Source organism: Bradysia coprophila, unplaced genomic scaffold (assembly GCF_014529535.1).
Source record: "Bradysia coprophila strain Holo2 unplaced genomic scaffold, BU_Bcop_v1 contig_94, whole genome shotgun sequence".
In the NCBI taxonomy this organism is placed as follows: domain Eukaryota; kingdom Metazoa; phylum Arthropoda; class Insecta; order Diptera; family Sciaridae; genus Bradysia; species Bradysia coprophila.
The window spans coordinates 10,372,575-10,390,235 of NW_023504022.1; the positions used below are offsets into that span (position 1 = coordinate 10,372,575).

The following is a 17,661-nucleotide window of genomic DNA, read 5'->3' on the forward strand; positions in this document are numbered from 1 at the left end:
AAAGGCGATCTGCGTGACCTCCCCAAAGTTTATAGCCTTGGATCGAGCGACGAATGCAAAGAATAGAAAAACTATAAATTGAAAACTAACTTTCAAAACGATCAATACAAAGCAAAGGTCTGTTCGGCAGCACAAACTGAAAGCTCAAACTGTCTTCACCTAAGAGTAATTATACCTAGAGAGGAAATTTCGAACAAAATTACGCAAAATATGTGGTCTCAACATGAAATACGAAATGTTTATTGGTATGTGTGTTTGCCCTCTTAATTAAGAGGGCAAATTGAATTATCAAAAGCGAAATGGCGTCAACGCATACATGTATTTGTGTAAAATTATACGAAATGTGTATCTTATACAAACTAATGTTGGGACCACATTTCGTCGTACAAATTTCCTCTCTAGGTATAATTACTCTAAGGTCTTCACTGAAATTGATTCTCCTACAAATATCGTTTTTCCATGTTACTGGTGACCATTCCACTAAAAACAAATTGAGATGTCAGACCTTCTAATTGACCAACCTAACTGGGTCGCTCTACTCAACTTATTGGCAAAATTTGATTTATCAACCCCCAGTTGCTACTTATGCCCCGAATGACATTTTCAAATTGATTTTTTTTTTTGAATTTTTATTGAACTTAAACATTACTTTGAACAAATTTCATTTTTTCTGTTTAAGAGTAATGATGGGCTGATTCGCACCTCTGGTTGGAATTTTATTGCTATCACCCAAGCTCCATCATAGAAAATACACAACTAATCTTCAATTTATCCGCTTGCCACGCTACTTTGTTGGGTTGGACAGCGCAGCAATCGCAGCATTTTCCTCTGTAAAGTACAGAACAGGAATTTACCGGTTAATGTCACATTTGTATGCGCTGGATTTCGCTAAGTATTACCTTCAACCATTCGCTTCTTTTCAATGGCTAGCTTAGCATCACGGATTTTCTTTTGTTCTGCTTCAACTTCACGGATTTTTACTTCTCTCTTCGATAAACGGCTTTGATGGTAGGCACCGTATGCAATGCCCAGAGTTAAGAAGGAGTATCGGCCGAACTGAAATTGTAAAAAAAAACATCAGAAAATGTTCTGTCGTCCCAAATTGCTAATGATGATGATGATAGCAGTTCCTTTGAATCATCGAAAGGGATTAGAGATACTGAGGGAGTTGCCGAATCCATTTGAATCTTTACTCAATGCACTGAAAGATACATCTTTGGAATGAAGATGTAATGGCATGCAAGATGATGATGAGGAGTATGTTGGTAGTCTGTGGTCATTGAGTCATTTAAATAACAATTGAGCTAAATCCACTAATGTTCAAATCGAACGTAAGTTCCGACTTGTTTATGCTGGCGAAAGTTTGACGAATTTACATTTTAGCAGGAAAAATGGAATCGAAATCCAGCCCAACATGAATTTCCAAAAGGAGAATTGATTTTACTTAGAACATACACGTTCGACTACTAATTTTGCATGATTTTGGTTACATAAGTTACCGAAACTTTTGACTTCAAAACTCAAACGAAATTGAAAAAAATTGTCTGCACCGCGTTAGTGTGTACGCAAATAGAACCTACCTTAATCAAAGGGGACACGGTTCCGGGTGCTGGAAGAGTCATCTTGTTCGAATATTATTGGATTTTTAGTGTTCCACAAACAAGAAAAGCGAAAATGTGAATATTTTTACGCTCAGCCTGGCAACTGTGAAACACAAAAAAAACTGTCAGATATATTCACCATACCTCTGCAACCAGTGGTGTCGAAGAATAATAATCTGTGTGTAACAAGGTGTTAAACATTGTTAACTGAGAGAGAGATTTCGGACAATGAAAGTGTTGAAGTTCATTGATTCCGGATCAGTTCAACCTAGCCTGTTATGAGAGTAAATATAATTTGGACCAGTTATTTTAAGTTACCTTAAAGGCGGATACATATTAGGCTTTACTTTCGTCGTATTCCCAACAATTTTGCACCAAAAAATACGACGATATTGAACGATATGATAGTTAGATGGGTATAATATATGGCACACAAGATACCGAAGCCGAATATATGAAAAAAATTGACATGAGAATCAACAAAATACTGAATATTCAGAATTCTGCGATTCTGCATATTTCGCATGAAATGAGAATCCGATTTTCTCTCCTTCGTTAAATATTGTATTCTGAACTGACACTGGATGGTAATATGCGCCTTAAGAGATATGTCAAAAATTTATATGGAAATGTGCAATGACAAGTACCCTAAGGCAAGTTTTTAATTGATAATTAACTGATCTTCGGAACTTTGGCCCTGATAATAACAGTCTATAACAAAATGAGAGAATATACACGTAGAATGTTCAAGGAGAGCGGTTTCGGAACAGTTAGTTTTAACTGATCCTTGCGTCACAAAATATAAGGAATTCATTCGTTAATTTTTGACCACTGACCCACATATTAGTGAAATTTAACTGCGTCTTGCTATACATAACACACTCTATTGAGTCTTCACTGGCCTTTTGAGCAAATTTCTGAATGAAAATAAGTCAAAATTCAGAGTTCGAGTTTTTGACCTTCGAGGCTAGTTAGGTTTATCTGAACCGAAATCTCTCTCCGTGATATACAGTACTGGGATCATATTTCCTTTCTAAAACTGTTGACTCGAATCGTAAAGGGTTGCTAGGAATCTCGCGCCGCGTCATTCACAATAATTCACATTTTGACACATTTTGTATAAGGAAGATGTCACTTTGTGAGTTATTGTGAATGACGCGTCGCGAGATTCCCTAACAGGAAGCCCCTCTTACTACAATGTGTAATCGGCGCCTATGCCACTGCATACCAAACGTAACCTCAATTTTACATTGTCAGTCGAACACGAAAAGTGATCAACAACAACGTCTATTTCATCCGACAAAATACTAAATTTATAAGCGGTAAGTTTCTTAGATAAATAATTTTGCAAAGATAGTATGTACGTCTTTCAAAGACATTGCCTCTGTTTTTCCTTTGACCATTCTATCCACAAATTCAAATACGTGATCCAAGGGGTCGCCAAATTATTTTTATTTCTTCGTTTTTATTCGGTGCATTGGAGGTGAAATTGGTGAAAACGATTTGTATTCTCTCCGCTGTCAAAATTCATTGTGTGTTCCTCATCATCATTGTTTTGTCTGACTTGCTCTTTCTATTATCGATATCATACACAAAAAATCATCAAAACTCACGCATTTTATCCAATCAACTGATCAATTTTCTACGTCGCGTTCTGAACATTATGATTTCATCGATTTTGACAATTCTGATTGCCATCGCAATAACGAATGTGACGTGTGTGTCAGCTGGAGATGGAATGCAATTCGGCGATGGGCTTGCCCTAGTTCTGGGATTCTTTCTAACAACATTAGGCATTCTTGCGTGTCTCGGGAAATATGCTAGAAAGCTCAGTGTGAACCAGTACTAAAACCTTTTGTCACGCGTCGTCCAAAAAGCCATTTGAAAGAAACAGATAAACCAAAACCAAAACAAAAGCTTTGAACATTTGAGTGAGTTTGTTCTAACACAAATTACTTTGTTGTAGATTTGTGGTTGGAATGTGTGATAAAAAGACCCCAACGTAATTTAAATCCAAAAAACAATCAGTGCAACGGTTGCGCTCAGCTCTACCCATCAAAATGTTAAAAGTTATGCCAGTTTGGAGATCATCCATACCAAGACTCACTATCAATGCACCACAGTTCAGTACTCTCTGCCGACCAAACTGCATCAACCAACAACCACTATTATCGGGATCATCTAATCCGGCTCTACCACGGTATCAGAACAACCATCGCCACTTCAGCATCGCTTCATCTATTTCAAATATATGGATAACAATATCCAACAGCACACCAGTAGCATATTTTCAGCAAGGATTAGTCTCGTTACACGACGCAACTGGTCTGCCATGGTGGGCTACCATAGTTCTATCGACGATTCTCTTACGTTCCTGCATCACCGTACCGTTAACCATCTACCAGAACAAAATTGTAGCCAAAATCGAACTGATATCCATGGAAATGCCGGACATCGTAAAGGAGCTGAAAGTGGAAGCGGCACAGGCTAAACATTTGTACAAATGGACCGACAAACAAACGAAAAATGTGTTCAATCGATCGGTGAAAAAACAGTGGACTGCCCTAATCGTGCGTGAAAATTGCCATCCAATGAAAACAATGATAGTTCTCTGGGGTCAAATACCGTTGTGGATCGTACAATCAGTGGCCCTTCGCAACCTAATCGGCATGATGCCGAATCCGAATTCATTTGAAGCTCAACTGGCCTTCACGCAACTGACCATGGGTGGATTCGGTTGGATACCAAATTTAACGGAAATCGATGCATCATACATACTGCCCGTTGCGTTGGGAATGATAAATTTGGCCATCATTGAAATTCAAGTTATGTCGAAGATTCGTCCGCCAACAAAACTGCAAAAGTATGCGTCAAATTTCTTCCGGATTCTAAGTGTGTGTATGGTGCCCATAGCCGCAACAGTGCCGTCAGGTTTGGCATTGTATTGGACAACGTCGAGTGCATTTGGGCTGGCCCAGAATTTGGTGCTAATGTCACCGAAAATCAAAAGAATGGCTGGTGTTCCGGATACGCCTAGTCAATTAGAGGATCCCTACAAACACTTGATTGATATGACAAAAGAAAGGTGGAACAATTTGCAAAGTGTTTTTCGTTTCAATAAATAGAGTTGCCAAAGAGCTGGATAATTTGTTGTTTCTATGGAACATTAGACTCACCTTAATACTTCTTGCGATGTTAATTTAATGTTTTCTATTAAAAAATAAAAAATCAAAGTTGAACTTGGGCTGGATTTTCATTTAAATCTTACAGAAAAACGTTCCGGAAGACCCTCTTCTCACAAAATCTAGAGACTTTTCGTTACCTCCTTCGAAAAAAAGTTCCAAAGTTCTGTCATAAATATCTGATAACCTCAAGGATTCTCGAAAAATGCCGTGAAACTGGAATTCAAATGACTGAACATTGTTAACACTGTAAGGAAATCATAAAAAGGTTAAAGTTTGTGATTGTAAGTAACCTTTTCCTACGCCGATTTTCCATTCAAGGACCGAGCTATCCCGCAGAACACCTTTTTCTCGCTATTTTCACAGTACACGGTTTGGTTGAATAGAGCATAATGAAGCATTTGGATCTACATTCGATATTTTGGATAGTATTAATCAGCTCAGCTTGGAGCCCTGAACAAGGCTATTTTACAATTTGGTGCTACGGAATCCACTACACCTATGGCTACAAAGAGAATTTAATAGTACTGATTTGATTCCCAATCTGTAGTGGTTGCAATTATTCTAATCTCAATTGGTTCCATAGCTGCAAGGGAAGCTGGTGCAGACTCTTCAAATTTTTGAAAACGATCTGCTCCTCTTAATGGACCTCTTAAAATTTTTCGTTAAATATGGTTAATCTGTAACATCTTTTGTATTGTTAAAGATTTCGCCTAGTGTTGGATAGAAAATCGTTAACTTCATTTGCTTCAAGAAACGTATATTCTGCTTCAAGGAAACACCATCCAGAGTTATAAGTGTTGCCGTTGTCGATAGCAGATGATTTGCCGTTTAAGCGATGATTTTACAATTTTGCTAGTTTCAATGACTAAACATAAACTGTATCGGCAGTAACATGACAAAACTTAAATTAGAAATGATACCATTGACATGCACTAATTTGTCAAACTCGTCAAATTTGAAACGTTGAAAATGTTAGGAAAACGACTGGGATAAAGTCAAATTCATATTGCAATATAATAGGTATCACCTCACCATATCCACTAATTCCTAATTGATTGTTTTTACCATCCAGTTGAACAACATACAATTTAGCAAACACAAAAAAATTCCTTGTTATGCAAATGTTGATTGATTTTAAATGGTTAAAGTGGCTGTCCATGACCATGACCACTAAATATGTTGCGCGACATAAATCATAATAGGTTAACTCATGTATTGAAATGTTTTACCATTGTTGCTACAAGCCAATTTATTACAAATTTTATTCTTTGTTTGCATTGCCGGTTTTTTAAACTTCCAATTGATTAATGTGATCGTTTGTTGCTCGTTTTAGACCGAGAATTATATAAACAAAATTTGATTGTTGTCTTACTTTGTTCACTTGATTCAATAGTTATTAATGCAACCGAGTGCTAAATGCAGGCCGAGTGTTTGAATACACGTCGTGTGTCCAAAAAAAAACCATTAGGCACCGAGCTGCTTACAACGTTTTTCTCAAGAAAGTAAACGAAACCTTTACTTTTCGTCACTGAGTTCAAAAAAACCATTTTTCATAACTGGTGTTGAAGCATCGCCACTTGGTCGCTTATTTCCCGATTGTTGATGATCGAAAGCTTCGCGGAAAGCTTGGTGAAATTAACCAATAAATTCTTTTGTTAAAACCGGTTTGTTTGTTATTGTTCATTGTACACTAGTGTGGAAGCTTATGTCACTTTTAGGTTTATGAGCTTTTAAGCGCTTGTGAATAACACCGAATCGTTTCGTCATTAGTAAAAATTTATATTTACTCTTTTACAGCTAAGTTTATTAAGATATAAATCGGAACTGTAACTACTAAATGCAGTGAACACGTATTTTGGTCTTTTGGCCTTCCAGATAACTTTCCGTTACCAATTCAACCAATTCGTTTTAATCAAATTTAAAGAATTCAATTAAAACGATGTGCGAGGTATTTTCATCTATAAATACATTTTCGCACTAGTCCGTAAAAATGACGTTTGCAATTATGAGAATTCTCCTCGGAATTCTCCTATGCTCTTGCATATAAATTATTGTTCCTGATCGATTTGTACCTTAACTAGAATTTTGCTCATACCAAGTGTTGTTAACCTCGTCTTCGCCTCAGGTTTCACATCTATTTCGTAAAATTTCCATAGCTAATGTATTTGCGCAATATACAGACTGTTCAGATACTTAAAACTGGTTTAATAACAAATAGTCACATCATTGTCCGAACATACCGCTACCTGTATAAAATCGCAGACTCATTTTTTTTCATATGATAAAACACCTCAAAATCTGATTTTTACAACAGAGTTCTGCTTATCATCCGCCTCTTCGTTGTGTTCGATAAAAAAAGTACACAAAAACGAATTTATGCTATAGGACAGATTCATTTTATAATATTGCGCAATCGTAATCTCGTCTATTTTGTAATACCTATCTATGGATGCTATTCGATCTAATAGATCGCTATTTAACAATCAACTCAGTTTTCGTTGGTCAATTATTCTGCACAGACGTACGCTATTTTAAATGGATTCGCTAGATATAGACAAAAAACGCGCAATTGAACTTGGTGTTCGCTATGTTGATACTCACTGGAAATCAGTAATTGAAAGTGAAATCGAAGTTTCGGTTTTAAGGTACGCATGAGAATTTACCGATTTAATCTTCCTTACTACTTGAATAACCTTGAATTATTGAAACAGTGGAGGATACAGCAGTCGTTTGTACTTAGTTGAGGATACTTCGACGTCCACATCAAATCTAATAAGAAAATTTTTGGTTCGTCTTTACGGCGGTAAACTGGCTCCCAAGGACGATCCAATTAGGCCAGAAGGTGGTGAAGTTAAAGAGACCCTAGTGTTCTATGCCATCGGTTTAGCTGGACTGGGACCGAAGTTGTACGGATCATTTGACGGTGGTCGGGTTGAGCAGTTTATACCTTCGCACACGTTGCGAGATGAAGATTATGAACAGAGACCAGAAACTGTGTTGGAGCTTGCTAGAAAAATGGCTCGGTTTCATGCGTTGGACATGCCCATTTCGCAAGAACGCCATCAATTACTCGATGTGTGTGAGTTCTACCTTGAAAAACGGGATTTTGAACAGTTTCGCAAATTGGCCGATTACACTGGTATAACGGATGTAAGTCTGTTCGAAGACTTCGATGTAAAATCGGAAATTCAGTGGTTGAGGAAGGTGGAACAGCTAGTTAATGGTCGAATTGTTACAATTAGCGGGGATTTAAACAAAAATAATATTTTGGTACGTGACGAACCAGACACGTTTGGCGAAAGAGTGATGATGATTGATTATGAACTTGCCGCACGAGATTATCGTGGTCGTGATATTGGTCAAGTTTTCGCTTATAAAGTGTTCGAAATGAAAGATGGCTATTTTAATGTATGCTGCGAATATCCCGATGAGACATGGCGTCGCTCTTTTGTAACGGAATATTTGAAGCAAACGAAATCATTGAACTACTTTGAATGGGACGAAAAATTGGATAGTGTGGACCATGTACTGATGGAAGCTGAATGTTTCGTATTCCATTCCTTTCACTTGATTGTTGGTTTTTTCATGAATCAGAATGAAGACAGTTTCTTCTATAAAATGCCACCAGACATGTCTCAGAGTATGTTGGTGAGTTAAATAAAATGTTTTTTTTTACATTCGTGAGACAACATGGGATCATTTTGATTTTTTTTTTAAGAATGTTGGAGCGCAAATGATTGCTTTGTATTACCAACGAAAAGACATTTTCATCAAAACTTACGGCAAACTTTTGGATTTGAGCAACTAGAAGATTTATGCAGAGCATTTTATTGGAATTCTATGTTTTGAACTATTTAATGTTTGTGCGAAAGAAGCTTTTTAATATAAATGCTAACCGAGACCGTACCGACTTTCCATTTAGCCCAAAATCCTTCGCAAGCAGATTATCATGTCCGGAGCGTTAGCGGAGGACTTGACGCATAACTTCCAAAAAAAACGAGGAAAATTTTTTGAGGCGCGGCAACTATATATAGGCGAGAATTTAAGTTTCTTTCCTTTGGCCTGTATCACCACAAATTTTATCGCGCTTCAAATACGAGCAAAACGAGCTATCACTCGACTATGTAGCTTTAAAATTACCGGAGATACATCGTTTTGAAATTGGCACTTTTCATAGAAAATACACCAAATTGACTTTTCCCAAACAATCAAAATCTTTCAACTTACTCTGTATGTTTCTATCTGTCTATCTATCTATCGACGGACGATCTCGGAAACTAGTCAGCCAATCTACATGAAATTTTGCAGGAACCTCAGGGTGGGCATAAAAATGAAATTGTGATACGCCATTACCCCAGGAAAAACCAGAATTTTGTTTTATTGGCCTCGAAGTGGTTTCTGAGTGTGGTTTTCGAGGGTCGGGAACGCGTTTTCGGCTGTAGCTTAGCTGTATTGAAACCTACAGAGGCGTGCGACCCATCAAATGAAAGGTATTCGTAACACGATTCGAACAAAAAAATAATTTAAAAAATCGGGGCAGATTCGTTTGAGCTAGAGTGATTAGAGTGACCAAATTTTGAGCTACTCGAGCGCAGGATGAAAGGACTAATATTTTTTTGGGTTATGAAAGATAGAGAGTTACTTTCTTCGGCAAAATCTTAGAGTTTTACGAGTAGAACAGAGGGGCATAAGTGAAAAATGTCAAAAGTTGGAAATGGATGGGTCAATTAGGGTTTTAGAGGTATTTCTTGAATGGTGGCAGATAGAGAGTTACTTTCTTCGGCAAAGTCTCAGAGTTTTACGAGTAAAAAAGAAGGGCAGTTGTGAAAAATGTCGAAAGTTGGAAATGGGTGGGTCAATTGGGGTTTTGGAGATATTTCGTGAATGGTGGCAGATAGAGAATTACTTTCTTCGTCAAATTTTCAATTTTCGTCAAATTTTCGATTTTCGTCAAATTTTCTATTTTCGTTAAATTTCGTCAAATTTTCGAATTTCGTCAAATTTTCGAATTTCGTCAAATTTTCGATTTTCTTTAAATTTTCGATTTTCGTCAAATTTTCGATTTTCGTCAAATTTTCGATTTTGGACAAATTTTCAAATTTTGCCAAATTTCCGAATTTCTGTTATAAACTGTTATAAAAAGCAGTGTTCTAAAAATTCTAAAACGATTGATATCCCAACAAAAATCTCTTCGAGAAAAGTGTGACGCAGTCTTTGAAGTACAATTTCTAAAATGAATGATATCGCTAGAGTTGACACTTTCAGCTTCGTTACGCAAAAATTAAATTTTACACCCAATTTTAGTTCAAACAAGCTGGCTTAGTTTTTCTCATCATCTGCCAAATAATTTTTACCAAAAAAAATTGACTGGAAACAACCAAAATTTTACCAAAAAAAGCTGCGTCGCAAAGTGGCAAATGTTCAGGAACAGACCAGCAAGAAAATTTATCTGCCACATGCGACGCAGATTTTTTTTGTAAAATTTTGGTTGTTTCCAGTCAAATTTTTTTTTGGTAAAAATTATTTGGCAGATGATGAGAAAAACTAAGCCAGCTTGTTTGAACTAAAATTGGGTGTAAAGTTTAATTTTTGCGTAACGAAGCTGAAAGCGTCAACTCTAGAAATATCATTCATTTTAGAAACTGTACTTCAAAGACTGCGTCACACTTTTCTCGAAGAGATTTTTGTTGGGATTGTTATTACTCCAAGCTTTAAAGATCTATTCCACTAATATGAATCGACGAAATATAATGAAATTTGATAAAAACTGCCTGAAGAACGCTTCAAAGCAATCATTAAATCAAACCAACGGTCCGCACTTCAACTTGAAATTCAGGTAAAATACCATGGTCATTAGGCCATTAGACCATTGGTCATTCTGCTATTGACAAAATAATGGAATTAGGAAAAAATGGAAAGTCGGTACGGTCTCGGTTAGCAATTATATTAAAAAGCTTCTTGCGCGCAAACATAAACAGTTCACAAAACATAGAAATCCAATAAAATATTCTGCATAAATCTTCTAGTTGCTCAAATCCAAAAGTTTGCCGTAAGTTTTGATGAAAATGTCTTTTCGTTGGTAATACATTGCTATCATTTGCGCACCAAGATTCTTTAAATAAAAAAAAATCGAAATGATCCTATGTTGTCTCACGAATGTAAAAAAAAAACATTTTATTTAACTCACCAACAGCATACTCCGAGACATGTCTGGTGGCATTTTGTAGAAAAAACTGTCTTCTTTTTGATTCATGAAAAAACCAACAACCAAGTGAAAGGAGTGGAATACGAAACATTCAGCCTCCATCAGTACGTGGTCCACACTATCCAATTTTTCGTCCCATTCAAAGTAGTTCAATGATTTCGTTTGCTTTAAGTATTCAGTTACAAAAGAGCGACGCCATGTCTCATCGGGATATTCGCAGCATACATTAAAATAGCCATCGTTCATTTCAAACAATTTATAAGCGAAAACTTGACCTATGTCACGACCACGATAATCTCGTGCAACAAGTTCATAATCGATTATCATCACTCTTTCACCAAATTTGTCTGGTTCGTCACGTATCAGAATATTATTTTTGTTTAAATCTCCGCAAATTGTAACAATTCGACCATTAACTAGCTGTTCCACCTTCCTCAACCACTGAATTTCCGATTTTACATCGAAATCTTCGAACAGACTTACATCCGTTATACCAGCGTAATCGGTCAATTTGCGAAACTGTTCAAAGTCCCGTTTTTCAAGGTAGAACTCACACACATCGAGTAATTGATGGCGTTCTTGCGAGATGGGAATGTCCAACGCATGAAACCGAGCCACTTTTCTGGCAAGCTCCAATAAAGTTTCTGGTCTCTGTTCATAATCTTGCTCTCGTAACGTGTGTGAAAGTATAAACTGCTCGACCCGACCACCATCAAAAGATCCGTACAACTTTGGTCCCAATCCCGCCAAACCGACGGCATAGAACACTATGGTCTCTTTAACTTCACCACCTTCGGGCCTAATTGGTTCGTCCTTGGGAGTCAGTTTACCGCCGTAAAAACGAACCAAAAATTTACTTATTGGATTTACTGTGGAAGTCGAAGTATCCTCAACTAAGTACAAACGACTGCTCAATCCACCACTGTTTATAGTTTCAATAGTTCAAGGTTATTCAAGTAAGGTAGATTAAATCGGTAAACTCTCATGCGTACCTTAAAACCGAAACTTCGATTTCACTCTCAATTACCGATTTCCAGTGGGTATCAACATAGCGAACACCAAGTTCAATTGCGCGTTTTTTGTCTATGTCTAGCGAATCCATTTAAAATAGCGTACGTGTGTGCAGAATAATTTGCCAACGAGAACTGAGTTAATTGTTAAATAGCGATCTAATAAATCACATAACGTCTATAGGACATGTGTAGACGAGATTACGATTTCGCAGTGTTATAAAACTATAAATAAAAGGTCTGCATGGGTCAGATAATCTTGTATGTTGTTTCAATGATCTAGTAAAACTTGTTTCCGATCAGTAAGATTATTTCATTCAGATCAAGAGTAATCTGAATATGTGAACTCATTTCAGAACTGATCAAACTTTGATCTCAAAGGAGGGAAACAAATGAAAATGTAGATCTGGTTGTGGTCTACATTTTTCTCCATTTGACCAAAAATGAGCCATCATGGCTTCATGGTGAAAAATCGATTAAAAGAATGTCTTGGCCAGAAGTATGTCAGTAAGTTGTATGATTCTTTCAAAAACCTGAAAATAATGTTACATTTTCATGCGAGATTTTTTGTTTGGTTAACTCAATTCTGAATCCGCTGTACTATTAATCGTTTATCATCGCAATTCGCAACAAAATCATTATTTCATCTTTTTTTGTTATACAAATAGCAGAGACAACTGATGTTGTGCTATTGACTTCCGCTGTTGCGTTTAGTGCTCCTTTGCCAAAGCGCTTCCGTTTGATTTAAAATGTTGTTGCCTTAATGGTCTTCGGTTTATTTTGATTGTCTCTGAGTTTGAGTTTAGTTTTATTCGTACATAGCTTCTAGCTTCCCCTTACTTTTGACCTAATCTTTCTATTAATTTAGTTACTGTTGCGTTGTTTTTGTTTCAGCTTAACTTTTAAATTTTCAATCACGCATCATAGCATGGAATTCAGTGACTATTTTTGGGAAAATAGTTTCCTAAATTTTCTTATATTTGTCAAATTTCAAGAATAAATTTTCAGAAAATATTTAGGAGTCCTTATAGAATAACATCAATCATCTTTCGAAAGTTCATTATTCAATGCTCAGGACGGACTAGCTGTAAAAAGATCTACTCGGAGGATACAAAAAAAAAATTCTCGAAAATCTACATAAATTATACAAAAATCGAAAAAGCCCAAAGGGCGAATCCCGGTAGCCCAGTACATACAGTCAACACGTAAAAGCTTTCATACCTTTCATACAAGTAATTTTATTTAATTCTTGCATTCTAGGATGAGTGTTATTATTCATAAAATCACCTTAAAATGATGACGGCTCAAAGACTTCTTTTGCCATTAATTCCAAGATCATTCAAACGTAATAAGAGAATATCATTTCATAAGTTGTCAATTGTCCAATTAAATTCCTTTTTTAACTGTAGATTATTGTACTACGGCACCTGGCCCACCCCGAAAAATGAGTGCACTTGTATGGATGGATCTTGAGATGACTGGACTGGACTACAAACATGATCGCATTATGGAAATAGCCTGCCTCATAACAGACAATTCGATGAACATTATTGCGGAAGGGCCACATCTTATCATTAATCAACCACAAAGCTTATTGGATGGCATGAATGAATGGTGCACGACAACACATACACAAGTAAATCAGTTTCTGTTGTACCCGAAGATTTTTGGTTTTTTTAATTTTAGCTTCTCCAAATAGACTGGTCTGCTCGAGCTATGCAAAACGTCGAAAATAACGGAAGAGGCAGCCGAAAAGGAACTGATGTCGTTTCTGCGACAGCATGTGAAAGAGAAGGCAAGTCCTTTGGCTGGCAATTCCGTTTACATGGATCGATTGTTCCTGAAGGAGTATATGCCAAAAATTGACGATTATTTACATTACCGTATCATTGATGTTTCAACGTGCAAAGAATTGTGCAAACGATGGAACGGTTCCATTTTTGCGAAAGCTCCTGAGAAGAAATTGGTTCATCGCGGGATGGATGATATTAAAGAAAGCATCGAAGAGTTGAAATATTACAAACGATTTATGTTTACAAAGAATTAACTTCATTCCGGTCACAATAAAGTTCATTTTGTAAATTGCAAAAATTATTTATTTAGTTAAGCAATCACCCACATAACAATCCTGTGACTCTATTAAATGCACGGTGAGCCTAATTTAATATGGGAAAAGAGAAGGCAAATTTGACTTTTTGGGTTCCACCAAAATTTTTGATTTTTTTTCATACTATTCGGTGTAGTGGAACATGGGTAACGAGGAGAGTGGATAGAGAAATGATTGAGATTGCGCAATCGATAGGAAATAGAATTAAGGTTGTGGTGGTACAAAAAAAAATTGGTCCAATTGGTGCAGGAGAAGCTGGTGGAGACTCGGTCCGGTTCGAAAATTATGAACATTTTTTCAGTAAGTTTAATTAAGCTCGATTCAACCACATCGTGACTTTATTCCACCCCACCATGAGTAATCAAATTTTCCTGCAGGTACGTAACATGCTACTTTAAGGAAGAAAGAGAGCAAAGTAACTATAGCGATGAAAAGTCCAGTTTCATGTGACTTTTATTAATTAAAGGCGAAGACGAGGTTATTACACTCGCGACAACGTTACTCGAGCAAAGTCTTTTTTGCCAGTTCATCGAAAAGTGAAATTTCTCATCGACTATACTCGACGGAAATCCAGCATCTGTGATAAGCTATCATCCATTTATTTACTATGTTCGATAAGGAAATACAAAGCAATGATATAATTCATATGTTTTACAATCTCATATAATCAACAGACATTTGAGAATAAACTCAGTCTTTCTTAGCAAGTCATTCTTGACAGACGTGCTTCAAATGGATCGACTAGATATAGAAAAAAAACGAGCAATCGAACTTGGTATTCGCTATGTGAATATTCACTGGAAATCTGTTATTGAGACCGAGGTCGAAGTTTCAGTCTTAAGGTACGCGAAGTTTACCAATTAAATTATCCCTCTCCTTAATAAATTTTGTTTTATTTGGAATGGAACAATAAACAGTGGTGGATTCAGTAGTCGTTTGTACTTAGTTCAGGATACTTCGACTTCCACATCAAATCCAATAAGAAAATTTTTGGTTCGTCTTTACGGCGGTAAAATCGTCACCGGAGACGATCCAATTAGGCCAGAGGGTGGTGAAGTGAAAGAGACGCTAGTGTTCTATGCTATGGATTTGGCGGGATTGGGACCAAAGTTGTACGGATCATTTGACGGTGGTCGGGTTGAGCAGTTTGTACCTTCGAAAATGTTACGAGACATGGGTTATGACCAGAGATCCGAAACCATGTCGGAGCTAGCAAGAAAATTGGCTCGGTTCCATGCGTTGGACTTGCCCATATCGCAAGAACGACATCAAGTGCTCGATGTGTGTGAGTTCTACCTTGAAAAACGGGATTTTGAGCAGTTTCGCAAATTGGCGCATCACTTTGGTTTAATGGATGTAAGTACGTTCGAAGACTTCGATGTAAAATCGGAAATTCAGTGGTTGAGGAAGGTGGAACAGCTGGTCAATGGTCGAATTGTTACAATTAGCGGAGATTTAAACAAAAATAATATTTTGATACGTGATGAACCAGACAAATTTGGCGAAAGAGTGATGATGATCGATTATGAACTTGCCGCACGAGACTATCGTGGTCGTGATATTGGTCAAGTTTTCGCTTATAAAGTACTTGAAATGAAAGACGATTGTTTCCGCATATGCTGCGAATATCCCGATGAGACATGGCGTCGCGTATTTATAACGGAATATTTGAAGCAAACGAAATCACTGAACTACTTTGAATGGGACGAAAAATTGGATAGTGTGGACCATGTACTGATGGAAGCTGAATTTTTCATGTTTCATTCCATTCAAATGATCACTGGTATTTTCATAAACCAGAAGAAAGACAGTGTGTTCTATAATATGCCAGCAGACATGGTGCTTAGCATGTTGGTGAGTTAAATCAAATGAGAATGAGACAATGTACAGACTCACCGACCATTTAATATTTTCTTTAAAGGATTTTGGATCATATTTCATCAACATGTACCATCAAAGGAAAGCTCTTTTCATTGAAACTTACGGCAAACTTTTGAATTTGATTGAGTAAGCTGTTTGCGAATAAAGCTTAACCTTTCGCTGGCTTCAGTCACCGACTACCAAGGTGCTCTGAGTAGTGTGGTCGTCTAATATCAAAATTAGGCAAAGTATTTAGTTCAATGGAAGTAAGAGATTGGATACGGGACAATAGGTTGCTGTATGCGGAAAGGTTTGTTGGCTCTACTGATCTATATACAATCTTATTGGAATGTGTAGGCAGTGGAGGTCCTTCAATAAATAATAATCGAAATGATGGGCAGCTAGCTTTTCTTTGTATTTCTTTTTTGTTGTTAGCAATTCTTTATTCGATCCCGTATCACATTTTACAGACCGACGAAACTCACTTGACCGCAACAGAAAAAAGGTCTCAAGTACTCGAAAAGTATTGAAGTATTGAATGGGAAATAGAGTTAGATGGTCTAGATAGCAACAGTGCAGTGAATAGATTCTATGAAATTCTGGATCCTTTCATTGACAGTATGCCGAAAGTTTATTATTCGAAAAGGGACTATCCAGTTTATTTTACCCCTAGACTGATAAAGCTCATAAAGAAGAAGGCGAATGCTAAGGTAAAATTGAATAGAGATGGTAGCGAATCTAATCGTAGTTTGTTTATGAGGTTAAGGAAGCAAGTCAAAGGGGAGATAAAGAAGTGCTTTGCGAACTATGTTGAAGATTGTGAGTCTAAGCTTAAGTCGAACACAAAGTGTTTTTTCTCATTTACTAAATCGTTAAGGAAGACGAATTCTCTGATGAACAGCATGAGATACGGTAATCAAGTGGCCAGCGACAGAATGTCAATTTGTGATCTTTTTGCTAATTTCTTCACCACAGTGTATCAAACCGATGTTGCTACCGATGACTCAAATGAAAACGATCTAGACTACAGATCCACAACTGATGTGGACGGTAGTGTTGACATGGCGTTTTCGATTGCGGATGTTCAGAAAGTGCTTAAAAGGTTTGATGTGAACAAAACTTCGAGTCCAGATGGAATTCCTGTCATGTTCTACAAGTACTTAGCTGAGTCACTTGCTTTACCACTGTCTATCTTGTTCAATAAATCACTTAAAGAACGTATATTTCCAAATCGCTGGAAATCAAGTTTCATATCTCCTATATTTAAAGATGGCGACAAACAAGATGTAACCAATTACAGAGCGGTATCCATTCTATGTGCGATATCCAAAGTTTTTGAGAGGCTGGTTTTTGATGTGCTATTTGAAAGACTTAAAGGTAAGATACACAGCTCTCAACATGGATTTTTCTCAAAAAGGTCAACACAGTCTAATTTGTTGGAATTTGTCACGTCGGTATCTAAATCAATGGCAAACGGAGGTCAAGTAGACGTACTGTATACTGATTTTTCTAAAGCGTTTGACCGCATATTACACGGTCGCCTTCTCAAGAAACTGATGCAATTCGGACTCAGCAAGTCATTGATTCAATGGTTCGAATCCTATTTGTCAGATCGGTCGCAGTTTGTCGCAATTGGTGGTGGCAGATCTCGACGCATCACCCCGACTTCAGGTGTACCGCAAGGTTCCATATT

General features: G+C 37.0%; 6 protein-coding genes across 7 annotated transcripts; 4 read left to right on the forward strand and 2 right to left on the reverse strand.

Moving 5' to 3' along the window:
- Positions 1–615: 615 nt before the first annotated feature.
- On the reverse strand, positions 616–1,737 carry LOC119085459 (ATP synthase subunit e, mitochondrial). The gene is made up of 3 exons (XM_037195882.1): positions 1,581–1,737; positions 900–1,056; positions 616–828 (listed from the first exon to the last, which is right to left on the reverse strand). Exons 1-3 carry the CDS (start codon positions 1,620–1,622, stop codon positions 785–787), a joined length of 243 nt encoding a protein of 80 aa, XP_037051777.1. The 5' UTR covers positions 1,623–1,737; the 3' UTR covers positions 616–784.
- Positions 1,738–2,817: 1,080 nt separating this feature from the next.
- Positions 2,818–4,840, forward strand: LOC119085425 (cytochrome c oxidase assembly protein COX18, mitochondrial). Its single transcript, XM_037195839.1, has 2 exons — positions 2,818–2,923; positions 3,568–4,840. The coding sequence occupies exon 2, from the start codon at positions 3,662–3,664 to the stop codon at positions 4,724–4,726; it is 1,065 nt and encodes a 354-aa protein (XP_037051734.1). The 5' UTR covers positions 2,818–2,923; positions 3,568–3,661; the 3' UTR covers positions 4,727–4,840.
- Positions 2,818–14,083, forward strand: LOC119085443 (probable oligoribonuclease). 2 transcript variants are annotated; one of them, XM_037195861.1, is made up of 4 exons: positions 2,834–2,923; positions 13,262–13,346; positions 13,411–13,637; positions 13,701–14,083. In XM_037195861.1, exons 2-4 carry the CDS (start codon positions 13,295–13,297, stop codon positions 14,046–14,048), a joined length of 627 nt encoding a protein of 208 aa, XP_037051756.1. In that variant the 5' UTR covers positions 2,834–2,923; positions 13,262–13,294; the 3' UTR covers positions 14,049–14,083. The 2 variants fall into 2 exon arrangements, with proteins under 2 accessions (XP_037051757.1, XP_037051756.1); XM_037195862.1 differs by lacking the exon at positions 13,262–13,346 and having other exon boundaries at positions 2,818–2,923.
- Positions 7,238–8,692, forward strand: LOC119085419 (choline/ethanolamine kinase-like). Its single transcript, XM_037195831.1, has 3 exons — positions 7,238–7,431; positions 7,498–8,434; positions 8,505–8,692. The coding sequence occupies exons 1-3, from the start codon at positions 7,322–7,324 to the stop codon at positions 8,592–8,594; spliced, it is 1,137 nt and encodes a 378-aa protein (XP_037051726.1). The 5' UTR covers positions 7,238–7,321; the 3' UTR covers positions 8,595–8,692.
- Positions 10,719–12,220, reverse strand: LOC119085418 (choline/ethanolamine kinase-like). The gene is made up of 3 exons (XM_037195830.1): positions 11,984–12,220; positions 10,974–11,913; positions 10,719–10,898 (listed from the first exon to the last, which is right to left on the reverse strand). Exons 1-3 carry the CDS (start codon positions 12,091–12,093, stop codon positions 10,809–10,811), a joined length of 1,140 nt encoding a protein of 379 aa, XP_037051725.1. The 5' UTR covers positions 12,094–12,220; the 3' UTR covers positions 10,719–10,808.
- A 576-nt stretch (positions 14,084–14,659) lies between the features above and the next one.
- On the forward strand, positions 14,660–16,273 carry LOC119085420 (choline/ethanolamine kinase-like). The gene is made up of 4 exons (XM_037195832.1): positions 14,660–14,950; positions 15,026–15,962; positions 16,030–16,193; positions 16,225–16,273. The coding sequence occupies exons 1-3, from the start codon at positions 14,841–14,843 to the stop codon at positions 16,117–16,119; spliced, it is 1,137 nt and encodes a 378-aa protein (XP_037051727.1). The 5' UTR covers positions 14,660–14,840; the 3' UTR covers positions 16,120–16,193; positions 16,225–16,273.
- The last annotated feature ends 1,388 nt before the right edge of the window (positions 16,274–17,661 follow it).